Consider the following 20,934-nt stretch of genomic DNA (forward strand, 5'->3'; position numbering starts at 1 on the left):
CCCTCTGCCCTGTATTTTACATTGCTTCCCACACTCCCTCTCCCAGATAACAAAATCATTACAGCCTTAAGAAATCTTATTTATAAAGAGGCTTTTATACAAAGAGTTCATAACCCTGTCACATACCCATCAGGATATTTTCAGCCAAACAGAAATTAAAGTTTATAATGACAAAATAGCAATAAATGAAACTCTATGTGATTAATTACACAAGGGCAGATGTGATTTACAGTCAAAATCCTGATTGTTAGATGAATACTTTTTTTTTGTTGTTGTTTTTTCCAGTTTTATATACTGACGATAGGACCTAAAGACAGACCTGGGTTTGAAATGACCTCCAATCTCCAAGCCTCGGGCGAGGGAGGCAAAGCAGAGGCCACTCACTGGGAGGCTAGAAGGGCAAGTGGTTCTGAAAAGAATACTTGTTTAAATTCTAGGGTGCTTCTATGGGCTCAGAAGAAGGAATATGCTATCGGGGCAGAGAATAAAGCCCTTCTCTGAGCAAGGAGTATAATACATGATAGATATATTTAAATAGTATATAACCTTCACATTAATGTGATTTTGTGCAAATGGTACCCAAGAGTGCAGATCTGAAACAACAGCTATCCACAGAATATTATCATTATTAACATTCTAATCACTGAGACTCTCAAATGACACTGGAGAAAAACATTTCTTGGTTTAGAAGGTTTCATTTAAAAACAAATAACCTACATGAAACCGAGGCAATTAGTTTCAAAATTACCAAAACACAATAATAATTTAGTTATTTCAATTAACAAATTGGAACATAGGTATGGCTTGCTTTCAGAGTACTCCTCAAAAGTCGTAATTAAAATTAATTAAATGTCAAATGCCTTAGGAGACCTCATTAATTAGTGGAATCCTGAGTGAATCTTTTTGTAGAGCAATTACTTTGAAAAAATAAAGTCACTTCCCGAGTAACCTTTTTAGTACCTAAACCTGAATATTAATATGTCAGATTTATTTAAGAAAATCTGTCCTTTAATTCCTTTTCTAATGGTTAACATTTGATACAGGGCAAAAGCCCAATTTTAATTTTAATAAAATTAAAATTCCGAGTCCAAGCGGTTCTCACAGCCACTTCTCTTAGTTTTTTACAAACAAACATCTTTATGTAGCTTTTTCCTAACTTTGGTAGTCATGTGAGGTCCCTAATTCTGTAGGGTGGACACCTCCAGGTGGTGACACCTGGTCACACCATGACCTAGCCTAGCCATGCTGAGGAACAGAATTTGCCGAGGTAACTTCTCAGCCTTAGTATTTCTATACAGGCTTGTCTGGGAATTCCAGTTTCTTGACATGGGTCTGAAGCCTTAGAGCCAAATGTGCTTTTCCACGGGTACTCTATCATTCCTCAAAATCCCCAATTTAAGGATTATACATTACTGGGGTCCAGGACACTGAACATTTCTGCACCTCTTCGATGAGTACAAATCCAGCTAGCTATAACAGAACTCTTAGCTTATCAAATGGATATTTTAAAAGTTACATGAAAAGAATACTTTGTTATTTTTAAATCCAATAGAGTTTTTGTAATATCTCACAGACCACCAAAATTAAACCATCACACGTGCTTTTGGAAGATGGGGACAAATGGCCCCTGCCTGGGTGCTGGGCTGTGGAGGGAGATGTGCCTGTTTCCATTGGTCTCCTCGACTCTTTGAAGAGGCCTTATACCCTCATTAAGAAAAGGACTGAGGGAAAAGCCTCCAAAAAATCATTTTCCATCTGACCCTAAATTGGAGTCTGTCCCATATTGTTATGGCTACTATTTATTGAACTTTTACCAAGTGCCAGGGAAGAGTGCCAAGTACTTTGTACAGTACAACAACGCAATGAAGAAGCTCCCACAGGAATGGACTCAGGGACGTGAAGTATTTTGCCAGAGGTATGAAGCTACTATGCAGTAGAGTGAGGAGGATTCATATCCATGGCTCCTTTTCTTTTTTTTTGGTAAAGCAGGCTCCACGCCCAGCATGGCACCCAACTTGGGCTTGAACTCATGTTCTTGAAGTCAAGACCTGAGCTGAGTTCAAGAGTTGGACGCTTACCCAACTGAACCACCCAGGGGCCCCTTATATCCACGGCTCTTAACGTGATGTTATATGCCTCTAATTACCTATCACACAGGGAGGCAGATGACTTCTCTCCCTGCTACAAGTTAAGTTCCACTGAGAAGGGGAATTGAAGACTCCTGGGATAGTTGGCATTTCCTCCCACTGTCTCGCCAATTGTTCAGCCTGAGACAGATTCAGATACTCCAACTCACTTCTGTATAGCTCAGTCCATTTTTTTTTTTCAAGCATCTAGTGGACTAGGTCCATTCAAATGTGGCATTAAATTCACCCTGCAAGTGTTATTTTTCCCAAACACCAACCAACACAGCATGTTCCACTACAGGAGCTTTATTTATGATGGACTTTCAGCCTTATACAATGAATATGCTACCAATCCATCTTATAGCAAATCTCTGCACCTAGTTTCTCGGGGGCTATGGGGCATCTCTATCACCATGGTTAACAAATCCTTCATCAATATGGCAGTAATACTTGGTTTAAACCAGTGGCTCACAATCTAGTTCCTTTTATGATTTTCTTTTCATCAACCTCAGGAATTGCTGTAATGTCAACAATGAAGCATGAGTGAATATACTTTTTTTTTTTCTGTTCCTGAAGATAAAGGAGAATATTAATCCCTGGGTTCTGGAGTCCCCAGGTTGGCTACTGATGCACAAATGGTTTTAGAAGAGTCGTGATCCTGCAGTTTTGATAATGACTTGTAATTCACTGTGTATACCAGGCCAGTCTGGGCCTCCAAACACTCTACTATAGAATTTTATGAAATATAAAGTCTTCCATTATCGCTCTCCAAAATGGCATCTTCTAGAGGGGTTGGGGGATGGGGTGGGAAAGACAGTTCTTTAAGACTGTCACCTGTTGAGTGTATCTGGGAATTATTTTTGATGGATCAACCAGTACCCAGAAAATTAAGATTATGGATAGAGGTCCATAATGTTACAAAGCAGAGGATATGTTTAGAGTAAACATATGAACCAAAAGGATAATCAGCTTGAGAAGGACTGTCTGGTCAATATGATTTGAGAGCACCTCGCACAATTTTAAAAAGTGAAAATATCACCATTCAGTGAGCTGGGCATGCTCCCCCAGTTCGGGGTCACCTGCAACAATTCTGAGGGACACAAGTGGCTGCCTCCCTCTTCTGCTTGGAACTATGCCTGCTTTCTCTGGGAGATTCCTATTGGGAAGGGAATAGCCTCTCCTATTGTGGTGAAATAAGTGGCAGAGTGTTTTTTTAAACAAAACTTTAAGAAACAATCTTTACAAAAATGCACAAAGACTGGAGCAGAATTCTGAAGAGCCACCTGAAATACAAAGGATAACAGGGTTACACGGATTACTCCGCCACTGAGGATTTTCTATTTGGCCTTATCACTTAGTTTTTCACTTTAAGACACGGAGAGGAAGTGCTGAACAGCACAACCCAGATGACGCCAGACCTGTGGACAACACAGAAACACAGTAAGTGTTACCGCTGAAGAGGCAAGACTGTCTCATGGTTATAGAAAGAAACAAAGACCACCAAAATTTGCTGGAGACGGAGCACAAGTATGTGTTAGAATTTAGGACACTGAAGTAGGAAGTGAAGGAGGAAGAGAAGAATTAGAAGAAATGGGACAGGTGGACATGCAATGGCACCACTGTACCCCTGGAGGTTAACACGACTGGGTCATGGATGGCCCATTACCAGCTCTGCTTCCTTACTATGAATGACATGCTTACTTTGACTCAATTTCATTGCTCCAGCACCTCTATCCCTGAAGACCTGATGGGAGCTATCACCTTCCCAGAGGAGGTCTCCCTTGAAAGCTTATCATCATCTTTGATTACCAGGCGGGGTAGTTTGTCAGATACATGGCATGTCTTTCTCCCAGGACTCACTCCAGTATAACTTTCCAAAGAAGTTTTATTTAATTCTGTGGGAGCGCTTGAATTTATGCCCCATTAAAATCCCCTTTTGAAAATTACAAGCTGAAGCCACATCTAACAATTATGACGTTCTCTGGATCCCACATACTTCCTAAAAATGGAAAACTCATTTCATAGTCACAGAGCCAAATAAAAAATATGACTTCATTTGAAATGCCTAATTTTTTAAAGTAAATTAAGTGATTTCAGGTGGTTTAAATTTTTTTTAAAAAGATTATGACATTCTATAAACACTGGACATGCTCTGAAAAGACTCTCTTATAAGACATTACATCTGAGACTGGAGACCAAAATCTTTTCTTCTCCTGTGAGGTTTGCTTCTGCACTCAAATTTAACTCTCAGATTTTTTTTTTAGAACCAAGGTCAAGAATAGAGCCTCTTAATATTTATGTTCTTACTCATCTTTTATTACGCCACAGAAAAAACAAGTGGCGTTAGTTTCCTATTTCTAGACTTAGTTACATAATGACTTTGGGTATGACTATCATGGATGAGTCAATCAATCATTTAACAAACATGAGTTCCCACTATGTGCCAAATAGGATCAAAGTTCTACAGAAACAGGTCATGCGGCCACAGTTCTATTGAAGATCAGCGTTCCAAGCTTCCAGTCACATCAAATACATAGCGGAGTTGAGACACCCTGAACACTGCTTACTTTTGAAGAGAAGTGTCCCCTACTTTTTACCTGTTTTTTGCAGAGTAGGGGTGGGGGAAATACCCTCTGACATGAATAAAAATACCAACCCTGAAATTTTCCACAGTTCCTACTGGGTACTGGGATCTCTGGGCTTACGCTTTGAGGTCTGTGGAAGATCCTCCAAGGAGCAAGGTAAAATCTAGGACTGCAGTCTTTGGGGGGGTTCTTGTGTTCTAGAGCAAACACGCAGTGGGGGTGGGGAGGAGTGGGGGAGGAGTTGTCCCCTCTCAGAAAATTCTGCAGCAACGAGGGCCCTGTATGGACAGCTAAGCGTGATGCCTGCCAGAACGTGCTGCCTGACATTCAGAGCTATCCATGACCTGGCTCTGGCCTTTACAGCCATCACTGCTCTTCAGACATTCTAGTCATCTGATTCTACTGACTCAACAGAACTTCCTATTTTCCCTTACCTGTCATAGCTTCTTTCCACACCTTTGCTCATGCTATTGTGTCTGGAATGCCCTTCTTCTTCATCTCCATGAAGACTTCTCTCATACATCACCCAACTAGAAGTTTCTTTCTCTTCTGAATTCCCACACATATTGTGCCTCTCTTCTATTGTTCATCACATTTTAACTTATATGACAGTAATCTCATTTCAGCTGTTAACTTCCCTATAAAGCTGAAAGATACCAGAGTCCAGAGTGCAGGTATTATTGATGGTCATGTTTCTTGCATCCTACCCAGTTTTCCATGGTTTTGAAACTGGATTCCGCATAGCTGCAGGGTTCCACAGAGAACAGGGGCACATGGAGACATCCTTCCCCTAAATGTGCTTCAGTGAGATTGGTTCTGAATTCTATTTATTGTGATTTGTGTACTTTTTTTTTTAAAGACTCCGCTAGAGATAGAAAGAAAAACAAAAACAAAACCACCATAGCCAAATAAATGAAAAGAACTATACCCAGTGTCTCTAACACTTTTTCGATTCAGATACAATGAAATGCAATGATTAAAAACAAGGAGCAAAGGTTCAGAGTCCCTGTCAATCAAAGAACATGGTCAAAACAAAGGGCCCTTTCTCCTGTCCTGTACTGACCTTTTTACATTAAGATTTGATAGAAGCCCCTGGAGCTTGGATTGAGTTATGTTTAAGGTGTTAAACAGAACCACTGTGGCTCGGATTCTGCTCTGGTGTGTGTCCAGGTACACAGGCACACCTACTATGCTTTGATCCCAACATAACTTCAGGGAAGTAGGAAAGGGTTAAGAAAGATGCTGATGTTTCTTGATGCCTCTCCCCACCGCAACCCCCAAATAAATCTATTCTTCCTTCAGTCTGCACTCCCCCTCCCCCACCATAGCTGCGCTAATATCCGCTCTGTTGCTCAGGATAAAAGTCTAGGAGTCTTCCTTGATTTCCCTCTTTCCTTCCCTACCCACACCCAATTTATCAGTAAGTACTGTTGGGTCGTTCTGAAGCAGCTCGTTTCTCCCTGCCAACCACTGCCACCAATTGCTGCGGTTCAGGGCATCATTATTTTATGCCTCCCTTACTGCGGTGTCTCTTCTCTGGTCCCCCACTGTCTGCCCTCTTCTCCCTATTGTACACCGTTCTCTAGGCAGCAGCAAAAGGCAGGTTTAAACCTCTCGTATTAAAAACTCTCAAGGTCTAAAAACTCAAACTCCTAACTGATAATAATAAAAAAAAAAATCTAGCCAGCATTTCTATTTCACTCCAAAGTAAGCAAATCTGCTCATCCTGATAATTTCCCACTGGGGAGTCTACCTTTCATTAGGAAAGAAGATAAATTAGTAGACAACCCAGCAGAGAGATGGAAGGATCGAGAACATCACTCGAGAACAGAAATGACTTACGGCTTCGGATTTGGGAGGCACTGGAGGTGGAGGTAGGGCGATCTCTGAAGACTTCACTGCTGCTCCCAGAGTTCCGGGGACAGGAAGAGGAGAGGTTGCACATTTGGACCGGACCGAACCTCTAGACGGATCGCATCTGCTCTTCTCGCTCAGGGAACGAGTGAGAGGCTGATGGCTGGGCTTGCCGTCCTCCAGCCAGAGCTCTTCATAAGGAAGTTCTGACTTCCCCGGGATGCCTGCTGATTCCTCACTGGCTTCCGGGAAAAGGTAGTCGCTCCCACTATCACCCAGGTCCTGATAGGGCAGGATGTCGTGGGGAAAGGGGGCCCACTCTCCCCCCAGGTCCCTGCAGCCGTGGAGGTTCACCTCACTGTTGCCATGGAGATTGTTGCCATACACACAGACGGAGAGCCGGTGGAAGGATTGGGTGAGCTCATCTCGGGCATAGCTAAGAGAATTGGGCACGTGGTTGTGGCCAGAGCACCGGCCCTTCTTGGGGCTCTTGCAGTCCTCATTCCAGTCAGTCTTCACGTCTCGGACAGCCCGGGAATACTCATCGATGTCGAACTGCTCTTGGCAGATACCCAGCCAGTGATGGACCAGCGTTTCGGGCCACATTTCCCCCTTTACCAAGTGTTCCGGGAGGCTGAACTTGGGGACAGTCAAGTGCAAAGGGAAGTGCATGGGGAGGATCTTGTTGTTCCGCAGCACACAGCAAACCACCACTGTCTTGGTCTGGATGTTGACAAACTTGTAGCGATGCCCCTCGCGGATAAAGTGGAGGTCGTATGGGTTCCTGGGTGGAGGGCTGGGCACAGTCACGTTCACAGGGAGCCTGGTTTTCTCCACGATGTTGCGGATGGTGTGTTCGCCCTCCTGCATCTGAAGTTCCAGGGGACTCCTGGTGCTAAATCGGCCCTTGCACTGGAATGGCAGGCTAATGCTTTCATTGGTCCGGTGGTTCATGCAAATGAGGCATGGCATTTTGCCTTTTCCCAGCTTGCTGATGGAATTGAGTTTCCCGATCTTTTTGAAGATTGTGTTGAGGCGTGACTTTTCCTTGAAAGTCTTTGCGTACAGGATTTCTGCTTGCCCCATCAGAGTGAGCTCATCCCCAGTACAGAGGGTGATGTTATACACTTCGGTGTCCTCATTGCATTCACCTGAAGCGACCTGCAATAGGATAAATCAAGTTTTAGGTTAGTTTCCTTTAGTCCATTCCCACAGAAAAGTAGACAACTTGCCATTAAGATACACAAGCACAAATACAAAGGAAAATACTGTTCTCATACTAAATTTAGCCACTCCATTTTTAAAAAAATTCTATTCACATGGCTAACAGTAACAAGGAGATATTCGTTTAGACTTTTAAAAACACACTTTTTCCTGATGAAATAAGCAGTCTGTTCATTAGTAGAAATTTGAGAAATATGGAGAAAAGACACAAAAAGAAAATAACACCCACAGGCCTGATTCAGAAATAGCAATGGTTAATGGTTTGATAAACATCCTTCCAGTTTCTTTGTCTATGTAGAGTAGCCTATTACATGGATGATTATTTTGGGACATTAATATTATCATTCTATCTCTCCCAGTTATAAAAAAAATGTTTCCATGAATACCACTATAGAAAATTCCTTATTTTTTTTACTATTAAAGTTTTATGAAATTTCCTAAAATTAGAATTGGGATAGAGGATGTAAAAATGTTTTATTTCTCCCCATTCTTTAATTTTATTATACAAATTATTCATGTTCATTGGCAGAAATATCAGAAAATACAGATGTGAAAATGAACAAATTCTATAGTCTTATCATTATCAATGATAACACTTTTATATAAATATAAAGAGAAAAAGATGAGATGTCATCTATCTAAGAAATATATAAATATAGACACACAATTTTGTTGCTTTGTTTCTCACTATATTCATTTTCTTTTGTTTCTACATTGTCAGTTGCAATACTGACCTCATGTATTTGATTATCTGGGCATATGCCTTAATTTATCTGACTAGTTCCTTATTATTAGACAGATGAGTTTTCCCAATGTTTAGCAGTTATAAATAGTACTGTTATGAATTTTTTTTTTTCAAGTTCAACTATTTCCTTAGGATAAAGGCCCAGAAGTAGAATTGCATGGACAAGGCTATATATATTTATTTGAAAGGTCAAATATGTATTTCCTATTGTATTTCATCAATGTTATGCTTATTTACACTTCTACTTTATGAAATTATCTGTCTCTCCATACCCATTTTAGTAAGTTTAATATTTACCAGTATTAAAGGCAAAGTTCACATCCTGCACTTATTTATTCACAAGTATTTTGATTTATAACTTTTTTTTAAAAGATTTTATTTATTCATGAGAGACCAGGAGAGAGAGAGGCTGAGACACAGGCAGAGGGAGAAGCAGGCTCCCTGCAGGGAGCCCGACATAGGACTCGATCCCAAGACCCGGGATGATGACCTGAGCCGAAGGCAGATGCTCAACTGCTGAGCCACCCAGGCATCCCTGATTTACAACTTCTTTAAGTGCTCAAGGTTTTTTTCCCTATGTAGCAAACATTTTCGAAATTTTCCTTTGTAATTTCATTCTTGGGCGGTATGCTTCTACTAGTTGAGATGATATAAATCAGTGGTTCTGAGTTAGGGGTGATTTTGCCCCCACTCCCAGCCCCTGGGAACACCTGACAATGTAGGAGACATTTACTTATTGTCATGGTTGGTAGAGGCCAGGTATGTTGCTAAACATGTAACAATCAACAGAATAGCACCTCACAGCAAAGAATTATCTAGTCCAGATTTCAGTAGTGCTGAGGTTGAGAAAAATTTAGGTAAATAACCAATATTCTCTTCTAATATTTTGATGGTTTCATTTATTAACTATTTAACTGACTTAATTAAAATTTCTTTGATGGACTATTAAAGGTAGAGATCTAATTTTAGTTGTTTTTTTTTCTTTTTTAAGATTTTATTTATTTATGCATGAGAGACCTACAGACAGGCAGAGACATAGGCAGAGGGAGAAGCAGGCTCCCCGTGGGAAGCCCGATGTGGGACTTGCTCCCAGGACCCGGGATCACAACCTGAGCCAAAGGCAGACACTCTCAACCACCAGGTTCCCCAGTTGTTTGTTATTTTTTTAAAGATTTACTTATTTGAGGGGAGGAGAGGCAGAGAAAACAGAGACTCTTAAGCAGAATCTTCTGAGCGCAAAGTGCAATGTGGACCTTGATCTCACAACACTGAGATCACCACCTGAGATGGAGCCAAAAGTAGGATGCTATGCTTATACCACCTATGCACCCCAACTTTTGTTTCTGAAACAGTTGACTGTCCAGTATACTTCTTAAATAACTGTATCTTTTCATCACCAATTTGAAGTGCTACTTTGATCATGTACTAAATTTATAAAACACATACACTCATTTGTATACTTATATTTGTATCTACTTTGACGTCATTTATTCAAATGACCTTTCTATTTTCTCATAACTATACTATTTCAGTTTCTACATCTTTATCTTCCATTTTCAGATCTGATAACAAAAACCCTCATTTGTGGTTATACTGACTCAAAAAGTCTTTGGATGGCAAGAAACAAGTAAAGTCAAAAGTCAAGTAATAGTCCAAAAATATTTCCACAACAGTGAACCTCCTTAATACATATACATACTCAACTTAAAAAAAAATGACCAAAAATCCCGCAGAGAAACAGATGAAGTCATGAAAAGACCAATTCATAAATAAAGGTGCACAAGACTTCAAATCTATGAAAGGATGTTCAACTTCTTTTATAATTGGAGAAAAGTAAATGAAAATTACACCAAGATACCACTTTTCATCTACAACACTGATAAGTATTCAAAAGCCTCACTCAGTCGGTGGGGCTATGGGGAAACATACATTCTTTTTCATAGCTTACCAGCAAAATGCAATGCAAAATGATACAAGCCCTATGGTAGGGAATTTGGCAATACCTAACCAAACTAATACCTAACCAAACTATGCATGAGTTTATATCTCATCCATTAAGCAATTCTACTTCTAGGAAATTACCCAAAGACATTCCTCCAACAGTGTGAAAATATAAATGCATAAGGTTATTCACTGTAGCGTTATTTGTATTTGCAAAGTCTTAGAATCAAATCTAAGTCTTGCAAAGTCTTAGAATCTAAATGCTGAAACATGAGAGACTGATTGAATAAACTATGACAGAAACACAAAATGTATTATGCAAAAAAAGAACAAGAATGATGCATTCAATGAATTAACAGGAAAAGGACTTCCAGGATATATTAAGGAAAAAAAAAAGGCAAAGTGCACAATAGCTTATACAATATACTACCTATTAATTTAAAATATTTTATTTATTTATTCATGAGAGACACAGAGAGAGAGAGGCACAGACATAGGCAGAGGGAGAAGCAGGCTCCCTGTGGGGGGCCTGATGTGGGACTCGATCTCAGGAACCCTGGGATCACGCCCTGAGCCAAGGACAGATGCTCAACCACTGAGCCACCCAGACATCCCTACCTTTTTATTTAAGAAGGGAAAATCTGGGCAGCCCCGGTGGTTCAGCGGTTTGGTGCTGCCTTCAGCCCAGGGCCTGATCCTGGAGACCTGGGATTGAGTTCCACATCAGGCTCCCTAAATGGAGCCTGCTTCTCCCTCTGCCTGTGTCTGTGCCTCTCTCTGTGTGTCTCTCATGAATAAATAAATAAATAAAATCTTTAAAAAAAAAAAAAAAAGGGAAAATCTGTATGTATTTTGTAAAAAGAAAAAAAAGGACTAGAAGAAAAATAAACCAGAAAACAATGAAATTGGTACTTTAAGGCAGGGAGGAACCTAGTGGGAGGGAGGAAGCAGTACCATTTTGAGTGTACCTAGCTATAGAGTTTTGATGTTTAGGAGGTAAGCTAATGTTCTAACATACTCAAAAAATAAAATTAAGTCAACAAAAAGTTACAAGAAACTGAAAGCTAAATGCAAATGTAAACAGATGAATCCAAGCTTATTTCAAATGAATAAACTAATCACACGGGACAGAGACAGAGAAATCATCCAAGTAACTTAAAATGCTTTGACTAAAAAAAATGAAAAATAAAATAAAATAAAATGCTTTGACTACAAATTGCTAGAAGGGAAAAAAACAACAAATACTACTATGTCCTTTTGATTCTTTTGAAAAAATATTTTATTCATTTATTTGAGAGAGAGTGAGAGCATGAGTAGGGACAAAGGGAGAAACAGACTCCCTAGTGAGCAGGGAGCCCAATGTGGGGCTCGGGCTCGATCCCAGGACTCTAGGATCATGACCTGAGCTGAAGGCAGACACTTAACCACCTGAGCCATCCAGGTACCCCAAATACTGTGTTCTTTTTGATAGATTCATTTTGCATATCAGAGTGGTACAGGGATTCTGAAACAACTTTTACGTATATTGTAGAAATAAACCAATGAGTAAATGTATTCTTTTGAGAATCAGAATTTTCACTGTGGAGGGAAGACAGAAACATGGAATTAGGAAAGCTAAGAGAAAACTCCATTGGGCTGACTGAAATTGGAGATACTGGCATTAACTCATAATTTTAGGAAACTATACATGCACACATCTATTTCTTAGCTTTGTTCTTTCTAAGGGGTTAGAAGCAAAGACTCCCACTATTACTGAATATATCTAGAGCCCCAAACCATCTCCCATGAAAAGGCTCCTTGGAGAAATGCCTGATTCCAGGACTAGGGCAGGAAAGATACAAGATGAGTTTGGAACATTTTGTTGTGCCAGAAAATAAAGAAGTGCTCTTAAGATGACAGGAACATGTCAAAAGGACACTGGAGCTGGCCTGAACTGGCCTCCACTGGCCAAATCTAGGACAATCTGAGCACCACAATACATAAAGACTGCAATGAATCTGCTGAACAAAGTAGGAATGTCTAAGTCCATACTGTTAACAAAAATATGAAAAAATATGAATGAGTGAAAACAATGGGGGAACAGCTGACAAATGTAGACAAGCGGTGGGATTCAAGATTGGTACATTCAAGAAACATCAATGAATGCTAAATTTATAGGACTAGTGTGACTCAAGAGTAGGTTATGTTGCATGGTCTTAAAGGTGTCTTCTCTCAGAATACTTATTGATTGCAAAGGGAGGAAAAAGTAACTATAGAGTGGAGAAAGTTGACAATACCTTGACCAGGTGATCAGATTTATTATAACCAGACAGATATCCCCATGTGTGTACTTCTGTGTGATTCCCTGGGAAGGTCAGGGCCTCAGTTACAGAACATTCCACCTAAAAATGCATGACTAGAACTTAATTACCTACTCATGAAGAAATATCAAACAAATTAAAATTGAGAAACACTGTTTAAAATACCAGTACATATTCTTTTTTTTTTTTTCCTGGTACATATTCTTTAAAAACATCCACGTGATGAAAGACAAGAAAGGCTGAAGAACTGCTCCAGATTAAAGTAAGTTAAAAACAAAATGCAACATAAATGCAATATGCAATCCTGGAAGGGAAAAAAAATGTTATAAAGTACACTTTGATGGACTGTAAAGGAGTATCACATCATTGCTAACTTTCCTGAATGTACTATTTTTACATAAGAAAATATCCTTATTCTTAGGAAATATACACTGACGTATTAAGGGGTAAAGGGTATAATGTATGTAATTCACTCTGAAACGATTCAGAAAAATGTAAGTTGTCTGTCTGCATGTGTATGGGGGGGTGGAGGACGATAGAACAAATGTGGCAAAATGTTAAAAGTTAGTGAATTTGGTATAGTATTTAGAGAGATCTATTATTTTTGCAACAATTTTTTAAGACTGAAAGTTTCAAAATAAAAGATCAAAACATGACAAAAGGAAAATTTTAGATATTTTTTCCTATTTTTCCAGAGGAACTTCACAATCATTTTGTCTATGGTTTGCATTAATAATTTTATTGAAAGTGCATTTACCTGCTGTTTTGGCAAGGAATGACATCATCAAAATATTTCTAAATAGGCACATGGCGATTCTCATCATTTCTTGAGATCTTTTATTTCCTGTATTAGTAATTAAGTTTGCCTTCATTATCAATCCCTGAACATTGCTGCTCATTCACAGGTGTTGCATATGGTTTGTTGCTATTACCTATGACCAGTAACCTACCTCACTGTAAGAGTTTTTTCCAGTTGATTATCTTGGGACTCTTAAGTGATTAAATCTTATGTAACCAATGCAAAATTCATCTTCATCTTTTTGTTTTCATCCCTTCCTTCTGACAACACTGTGGTGGTGAGAATGCTATTCCATATCTTAATGTGAATTATGATCAGTGTTTTTTTTTTTTTTTTTTGATCAGTGTTTTAATATCAAATATGAGAAATTCATTGGTTTGAGATGGATTTTTATTTTTTTTTAAATTTTTTTTTTGTATTTATTTATGATAGTCACACACAGAGAGAGAGAGAGAGGCAGAGACACAGGCAGAGGGAGAAGCAGGCTCCACGCACCGGGAGCCCGACGCGGGACTCAATCCCGGGTCTCCAGGATCGCGCCCTGGGCCAAAGGCAGGCGCCAAACCGCTGCGCCACCCAGGGATCCCTGAGATGGATTTTTAAATCATATTAGTAATGTGTCTTACCAATTCTAGTTTTCTAAAGGTTAATATGAAGAAATTTTTTAAATTTTTTATTTTTTAAAAGATTCCATTTATTTATTTTAAAGAGAGAGAGTGCAAGCAGGGGAAGGAGCAGAGGGAGGAGAGAGAGGGAGAGATAATCTCAAACAGAATCAGTGCTGACTGCAGAGCCTGACACAGGCTTGATCCCACGACCCTGAGATCAGGACCAGAGCCGAAACCAAGAGTCAGACATGTAACCAACTGAGCCACCCAGTCATCCTAAAAAAAAATGTTTTTAATCAGATGCCATTTCTCCATCCAATAAAATAGTCATATATTTATTAACTTTGATGTCCTGGTTTTATATTATAATAGTAGATTCCCAAATATTAAAACAACCCTACATGCCTGAAATAATCTCTATGTGATCATGGTGTGCTTAAAATTATATTGCATAATTCCCTTTGATACTATTTTATCTATGGCTTATGTATCTTAGTCATAGGTGAAATTAGTCTATAGTTCTATTATGTTATCTTTACCAGGTTTTAGTACCAGGCTTATATTAAGGCTGAGATTAATTTTTTTTAAGATTTTATTTATTCATTTGAGAGTGAGAGAGAGAGACCAAGCATGAGTAGGGAAAAGAGGGAGAGGAAGAAGAAGATTCCCTGCTAAGCAGGGAGCCCAATATGGGGCTCCATCCCAGGACCCTGGGATGACCTAAGCTGAAGGCAGATGCCTACCAGACTGAGTCACCAGGTGCTCCAATTTTTTCTTTTATGTTAAGGAAAAAGTATCTGGATAAAGTGGCCATGTTCATGTTATTTACTGAGCAGTAATCATCAGTATGTGTTTAGAAGATGTGGCAGTGAGAATCATTGTAAATAATTTCTCATGCACTATTCTAGGTCATTTCTATATAATTTTAAACTCTGGAACAAGCAATTTGTCAATCCACATTAGAGCTCTAAAAACAAACAAACAAACAACTCTGCTGTTTCCATAGTGAAGTGCACTTCTCCGTAGCAGGCATTATCAGTACATAAATGGCAGCACAGTATTATTTTAATGGCACTTCAGGCTCCTATGGTTTAAAGTCCATTTTAGGTGACTCAGATTAAGTGTTATTAATATTATTTTTAACGAGACCTCAACTTAACTGTATTTACCTTCAGACTCAGTATTCACTGGGGCTTCTATATTAAAGTTTAGGAATCTATATAAATAATTTAATAATAAATAAAGACAATTTAATTTTTTATTTGGAATAATTCCAGACTTGCAGAAAAGTTGCAAAGCTGTATAACTTTATCTAACTTCTATTAACATTCCACACAACCATGGCACATTATCATAACTAAGAAATGAACAATAATACAAAACTATTAGCCACAACGTATTATTTGGATTTCATTATTTTTTTCCACTAATGTCCCTTTTCTGTTCCAGGATCAAACTAGGATACCACACTACATGCAGTCCTTGATTTTGTGAGATTCTGGGTTTTTTCTTGTTTTTATGACCTTGACAGTTTTAAAGATTTTTTTTTAAAGATTTGTTTAACCTAATAAATCATTTATATATTACAGTCATTGGAACATATGAGGGCTGACTTTCTTTTCCTACAGGACCTGTAACTTCAAGGTTTCAGTTACTTTATTCCTGCTATTCTTGTTGACTTTGGTCACCAAGAGTCCTTAAAAAGACTCATTTGCAATGGAGGACTCATTGCATCATATGGTTTCATTCATATGTAGAATATAAGAAATAGTGAAAGGGATAATAAGGGAAAGGAGGGAAACTGAGTGGGATAAAATTAGAGAGGAAGATAAACCATGAGACTCCTAACTCAGAAACAAAGAAAAGGTTGAGGAAGGGGAGGTGGGTGGGGGGATGGGTGACTGGGTGATGGGCACTAAGGAGGACACTTAATGGGCACTGGGTATTATACTATAGGTTGGCAAATTGAATTTAAATAGAAAAATTTTAAAAAGACTCACTTGCTATTACTTTTAATTTTAGTTTAACCCTAAGGATAAGCTTCTATTTTTAGCTAGCATCTAGCTATGTTCACAACAATACAAATCAGAGGTCAATAAGCTACTATGTATAGTCCAAATCAGACCTACCATCTGACTTTGTAAATAAAGTTTTATTACTTCATTTGTCCACTCATTTATGCATAACTTATTTCACTTGACAATGATAGTGTTGAGAGTAGCTGCAACAGTAACTGTATGGAGCACAAACTAACATATTTATTCTTTGGTCCCTTTATAGAAAAGTTTGCTGAACCCAGGTATAGATGAATGAAAAGAACTATAGCCTTTGGAAGCGAATTGGGCCAATACGATTCAGTTAATTACAAGTGAAGTTTGAATCTGCTTTCACAATCGGGTGACCTAAGGAAAAGCATTTTGCTTTCTTGAGCCTCATTGTCCTCATCCATAAAATGAAAACACCACTTTGTATTTCACAAGCTTAATCAATATATGTAAACAAAATCCCACAGTGGTAAGCTCTCAATAAATGGAGGCCATTCTTGTTATTATTACTTTTATAAACAATAAAAACATTTAAATTCTTTTTAATTTTTTAATTTTAATTCTTTTAAAGATTTTATTTATTTATTCACGAGAGAGAGAGATAGAAGCAGAGACACAGGCAGAGGGAAAAGGAGGCTTCATGCAGGGAGCCCGACATGGGACTTGATCCCAGGTCTCCAGGATCACACCCTGGGCTGAAGGTGGTGCTAAACCGCTGAGCCACCAGGGCTGCCCTAAATTCTTTTTTTAAAAAATCAGCTCTACACTCCCCAACATGGAGCTTGAGCCCATGACCCTGAGATCAAGAGTTGCATGCTATACTAACTGAGTCAGACAAGTGCCCCCAAAACATTTAAATTCTTTAAGTAGGCACCATGCCCAACGTGGAAGCCCAACATGGGGCTTCAACTCACGACCCTGAAATTTAGACCTGAGCTGAGATCAAGAGTTGGACACTTAACTGACTGAGGCACACTGGTACCCCAATATTTAAATTCTTAATAATTGTTTCATATTGCCTTTCACATCTCTGTATGTACGTTGGTTTCTATTTCTATCCACTACTGTTTTTAAGCCCAAACCACTACTTTAAGCATTATCCTTTCTTCTGTACTGAAGAATTGCTCAAGTTTTTATTCACTGTGTTATCCCAGAATAAAACTTAATGTCAGAATAGGGCTTGAAATAACCTTACAGTTATGTCCCAAAGGAAGTGAACATATTGAAATGATTCAAAAAAATATACTGTTTTAAGATAGACTAGTCTCCAAAACGCTCAGATGCTCTGCTGTACTTCCTTTCTGGTGAAACTTTGCAAACAACTTGGCAGTTCATCCATTTGGATCAGGATGGAGACAGAGATGTTGAGAGAAAAGGTTCTCATGAGACTTGAGAAACACACACACACACACTCACTCATACAACAAACTACTTCCAATTAACATACAGGGAGCCAACCCTGCTTCTCAAATGTGAAGGAATAACAAGGCATATGTTTTTTCCTAGCTCTTTTAAATCAATACTTAATATAATTTTCCTAATTTACTTTTATAAACATACACCTTATAGAATGAAGAGATCATATGGTCTAGTGAGTACCACACACCAGATGAGCTGAAAGAGAATGTCTATGCTGCTCGGGAGACACCAATCAGACACTATGTGCACAGATTAAACAGATCAAAATTATCCTTACTAAATGTCACTCTCTGGGCACATTCAATAGTTTTGTCTATGTTATTGTGTATGTGTGTACTTCTAAAGGAAGCTACTCCTACTCCTATACATAAAAATGCATAACATATGTGAGTACAATCTGTAATTCCATGTTCCCAAACCTGATGTCATCATTAAGGCTGGCAATTAGTTCTGCATAAATTATGAGACTAATGTCCCGACCGATCTTGTGGTCACTGTCAGTGACAGAGGAAGAATCTCATAAATAAATGCTCTTCCTTTGGCAGTTGAGCCAAACAGTCTCCTCTGGTTTCCACAGATGTGATTTATTTGCATAATTTCTTTCCTTTTTTTATTTTTTTTAATAGCAAAAGAAACAATGCGTTCTGCCTAAGTGCTTCGGTATGCGTGCCTGGTTAACATTTCCAGTTTCAATGTTTCCTGAGAGGAAGTAATTCAAAGTGTGTTATCTAAACAACTCTAATAGGTCTAATCCAGGAAACTATCAGGATTTGACTGTTCATAATACCATTCAGAATTAATACCCCATGGTCAAGCAACATTTTAAAACACATATAAAATTTTATACACACGCACACCCACAGATGGCTTTGGCAACAGATAATCTGTTTCCTAAGAACAGTTGTTCTAAAGATCAAACATGTAATAGAGGTTAAAATTCCAACTCTTGAAAAAAAAATCAGGATTGATCTGACAGCTAGATTAAATAACTAATATTTGATTAATATTAATCATTTCCTCCAAAGCTTTAATTTCTGCAACTCTCTCCTTTGGGAAAATGGCAGAAAAGGAGAAAAAAAGGGGCATGAAGAGTTAAGATAAATGTCAATCCCAAGTATCTCCTCTCTTTTTTAAAGCAGGAAATAGGGCAAAGATGACAAATACAATGGCAGTGATTTAATTTGTGATGGTACAGCAGAGGGCTTGCAAACTGATAGTTTTTCAGACAAGGTCTCAAAACCTTAGATGACGAAAAAAAAAAAAAAGACAAAACTCCTCCCCCCTAAACACCACCAAAAGCAAAAACCCACTGGCTATCTTCAAACACTAAAATAATTAGCCTCATAATTGTATACAATTTATCATTCTCAATGAATCCTGAAAATAAAGGACATCTGACTCATGGTAAAGAAAACATGCAATTTTAAACAACTGGAAAGTAAAAATAAAAATTGACTACCTCCAAATCCATTCAATCTTCATTTTAAAAATTTGTTCTTACATCTGACAAATTCAGGTTGCACAGTAATCGATAATTTCTGATCTCTCTGGAATATAGCCAAGAACAAGGCAGTGAGTTAAAGGTCTCTGAGCAGGCAAAAAGATGGGATGTTGATATTAGGGCTTATAGAAAAGCCTTTTAGGGCCATAAGTCAGCACACTCACTCCTTTATAATCAAAATTCCATCCAACCTGGTTATCAGCCCACAGCATAATAGAGTGGAAATTAAAACTGGAAAACAGGGGTGGTTAATTAAGGCAGGTATTCTAACCAATATAAGAGGCAACAAACAACTGGAATGGAACCATAAAACACCCAGTTCTCAGGGTGTATGGTCTCTCCATATAAAGACAAAAGTCCTACACATCTCAGGAGATGGAGAGAAGTTTCACTTTTGTTTAAATGCTTCTCTTTAAGAAAGCAGTAAAGTATTATACATTTTAGGAAACTGAAATGAAATTATAGTTCTTTGGACAGAACTTTTGATAAAATTCACAGCTCTCCCAAAAGCTGGCTAACTAGAATTACTTGTGCTCTAAATGTGCCAGCAAGGAGGTAGAAAATGCCAGAGCAAATGATCCCTATTCATTTTGAAACCTCATAAGAGAAACCCACCTCTCTGATTATTATAATCTTACAACATGCAGAGGAGATGCTTTTTCAGAACTGTCATGACAAACACTAGGAATGGTATTTTAAATTAGGAATGGTGGTTATGCCTGAACTACACTCTTAAAACCACACACACATGCACAGACACACAGACACTTCCCCAAAGAACTCTAATGTTTCAGCACCACTATTTTCTATTACTTTACAGGATGACCACAGGATGGCCGACAGATGCAGAACAAAGTCTAGGAGGCACATTGTTTTCACCTAAAAGATAAAATGATCAGAAAGATGTCAGAGAATAAAATAATTATGACAAGAGGAGAATCACAAGCAGCCCCAAACCTCTCTATTAATGTATTTTCTTTTCTTTTCTTTTTTTAAAAATATTTTATTTATTTATTCATGAGAAACAGAGAGAGAGAGAGAGAGAGAGAGAGAGAGAGAGAGAGAGGCAGAGACACAGGCACAGAGAAAAGCAGGCTCCATGCAGGGAGCCTGACATGCGACTCGATCCCAGGTCTCCAGGATCACGCCCTGGGCTGAAGGCAGATGCTCAACTGCTGAGCCACCCAGGTGTCCCTATTAATGTATTTTCAAGGCCCTGTCTGTAGTTGTTGTTAAAAGGAGTAAAGAAAATAACATGACATATGTTTAATTTGTTAACTACTTTATGCATGGAAATAAGATGCAGTCTAGTCGGTAGAAGGGGAAGAGCTTTATTTCTTCTTTTTCTGATGGTAACTTAAAAAAAGGTAACTAATGGGATCCCTGGGTGGCGCAGCGGTTTGGCGCCTGCCTTTGGCCCAGGGCGCGATCCTGGAGGCCTGGGATCGAATCCCACATCGGGCTCCCGGTGCATGGAGCCTGCTTCTCCCTCTGCCTGTGTCTCTGCCTCTCTCTCTCTCTCTCTGTGACTATCATAAATAAAAAATAAAAAAATAAAAAAAATAATAAAAAAAGGTAACTAATAGGTTAAGATAAAAGGCACATGAATTGCCTCAAATCTGTGACTTGTGGTGGTGGTGGTGGAGAACCAGCTGATTCTCAATAACTTGGAAGCTTTGGGAAAAAAAAATTCCAAAGTCCAGTATTAAGTTGCACAGACCACTCACCTTAAAATTTAGAACTCTTGCTTATTTATTCCATGGTGCATTATTACCATTTTGGTGCAT

At 38.6% G+C, this 20,934-nt stretch overlaps 1 protein-coding gene across 2 annotated transcripts in view; it reads right to left on the reverse strand.

Moving 5' to 3' along the window:
* GAREM1 (GRB2 associated regulator of MAPK1 subtype 1) overlaps positions 1-20,934 on the reverse strand; it is a 208,741-nt gene that overhangs the window by 14,567 nt on the left and 173,240 nt on the right. For both annotated transcript variants that reach the window (XM_041744753.1, XM_041744745.1), the window contains exon 4: positions 6,554-7,726. In XM_041744753.1, coding sequence (XP_041600687.1) covers positions 6,554-7,726 — 1,173 coding nt within the window. The remainder of the gene's footprint in view (positions 1-6,553; positions 7,727-20,934) is intronic.

This window comes from Vulpes lagopus, chromosome 1 (genome assembly GCF_018345385.1).
Source record: "Vulpes lagopus strain Blue_001 chromosome 1, ASM1834538v1, whole genome shotgun sequence".
NCBI lineage: Eukaryota > Metazoa > Chordata > Mammalia > Carnivora > Canidae > Vulpes > Vulpes lagopus.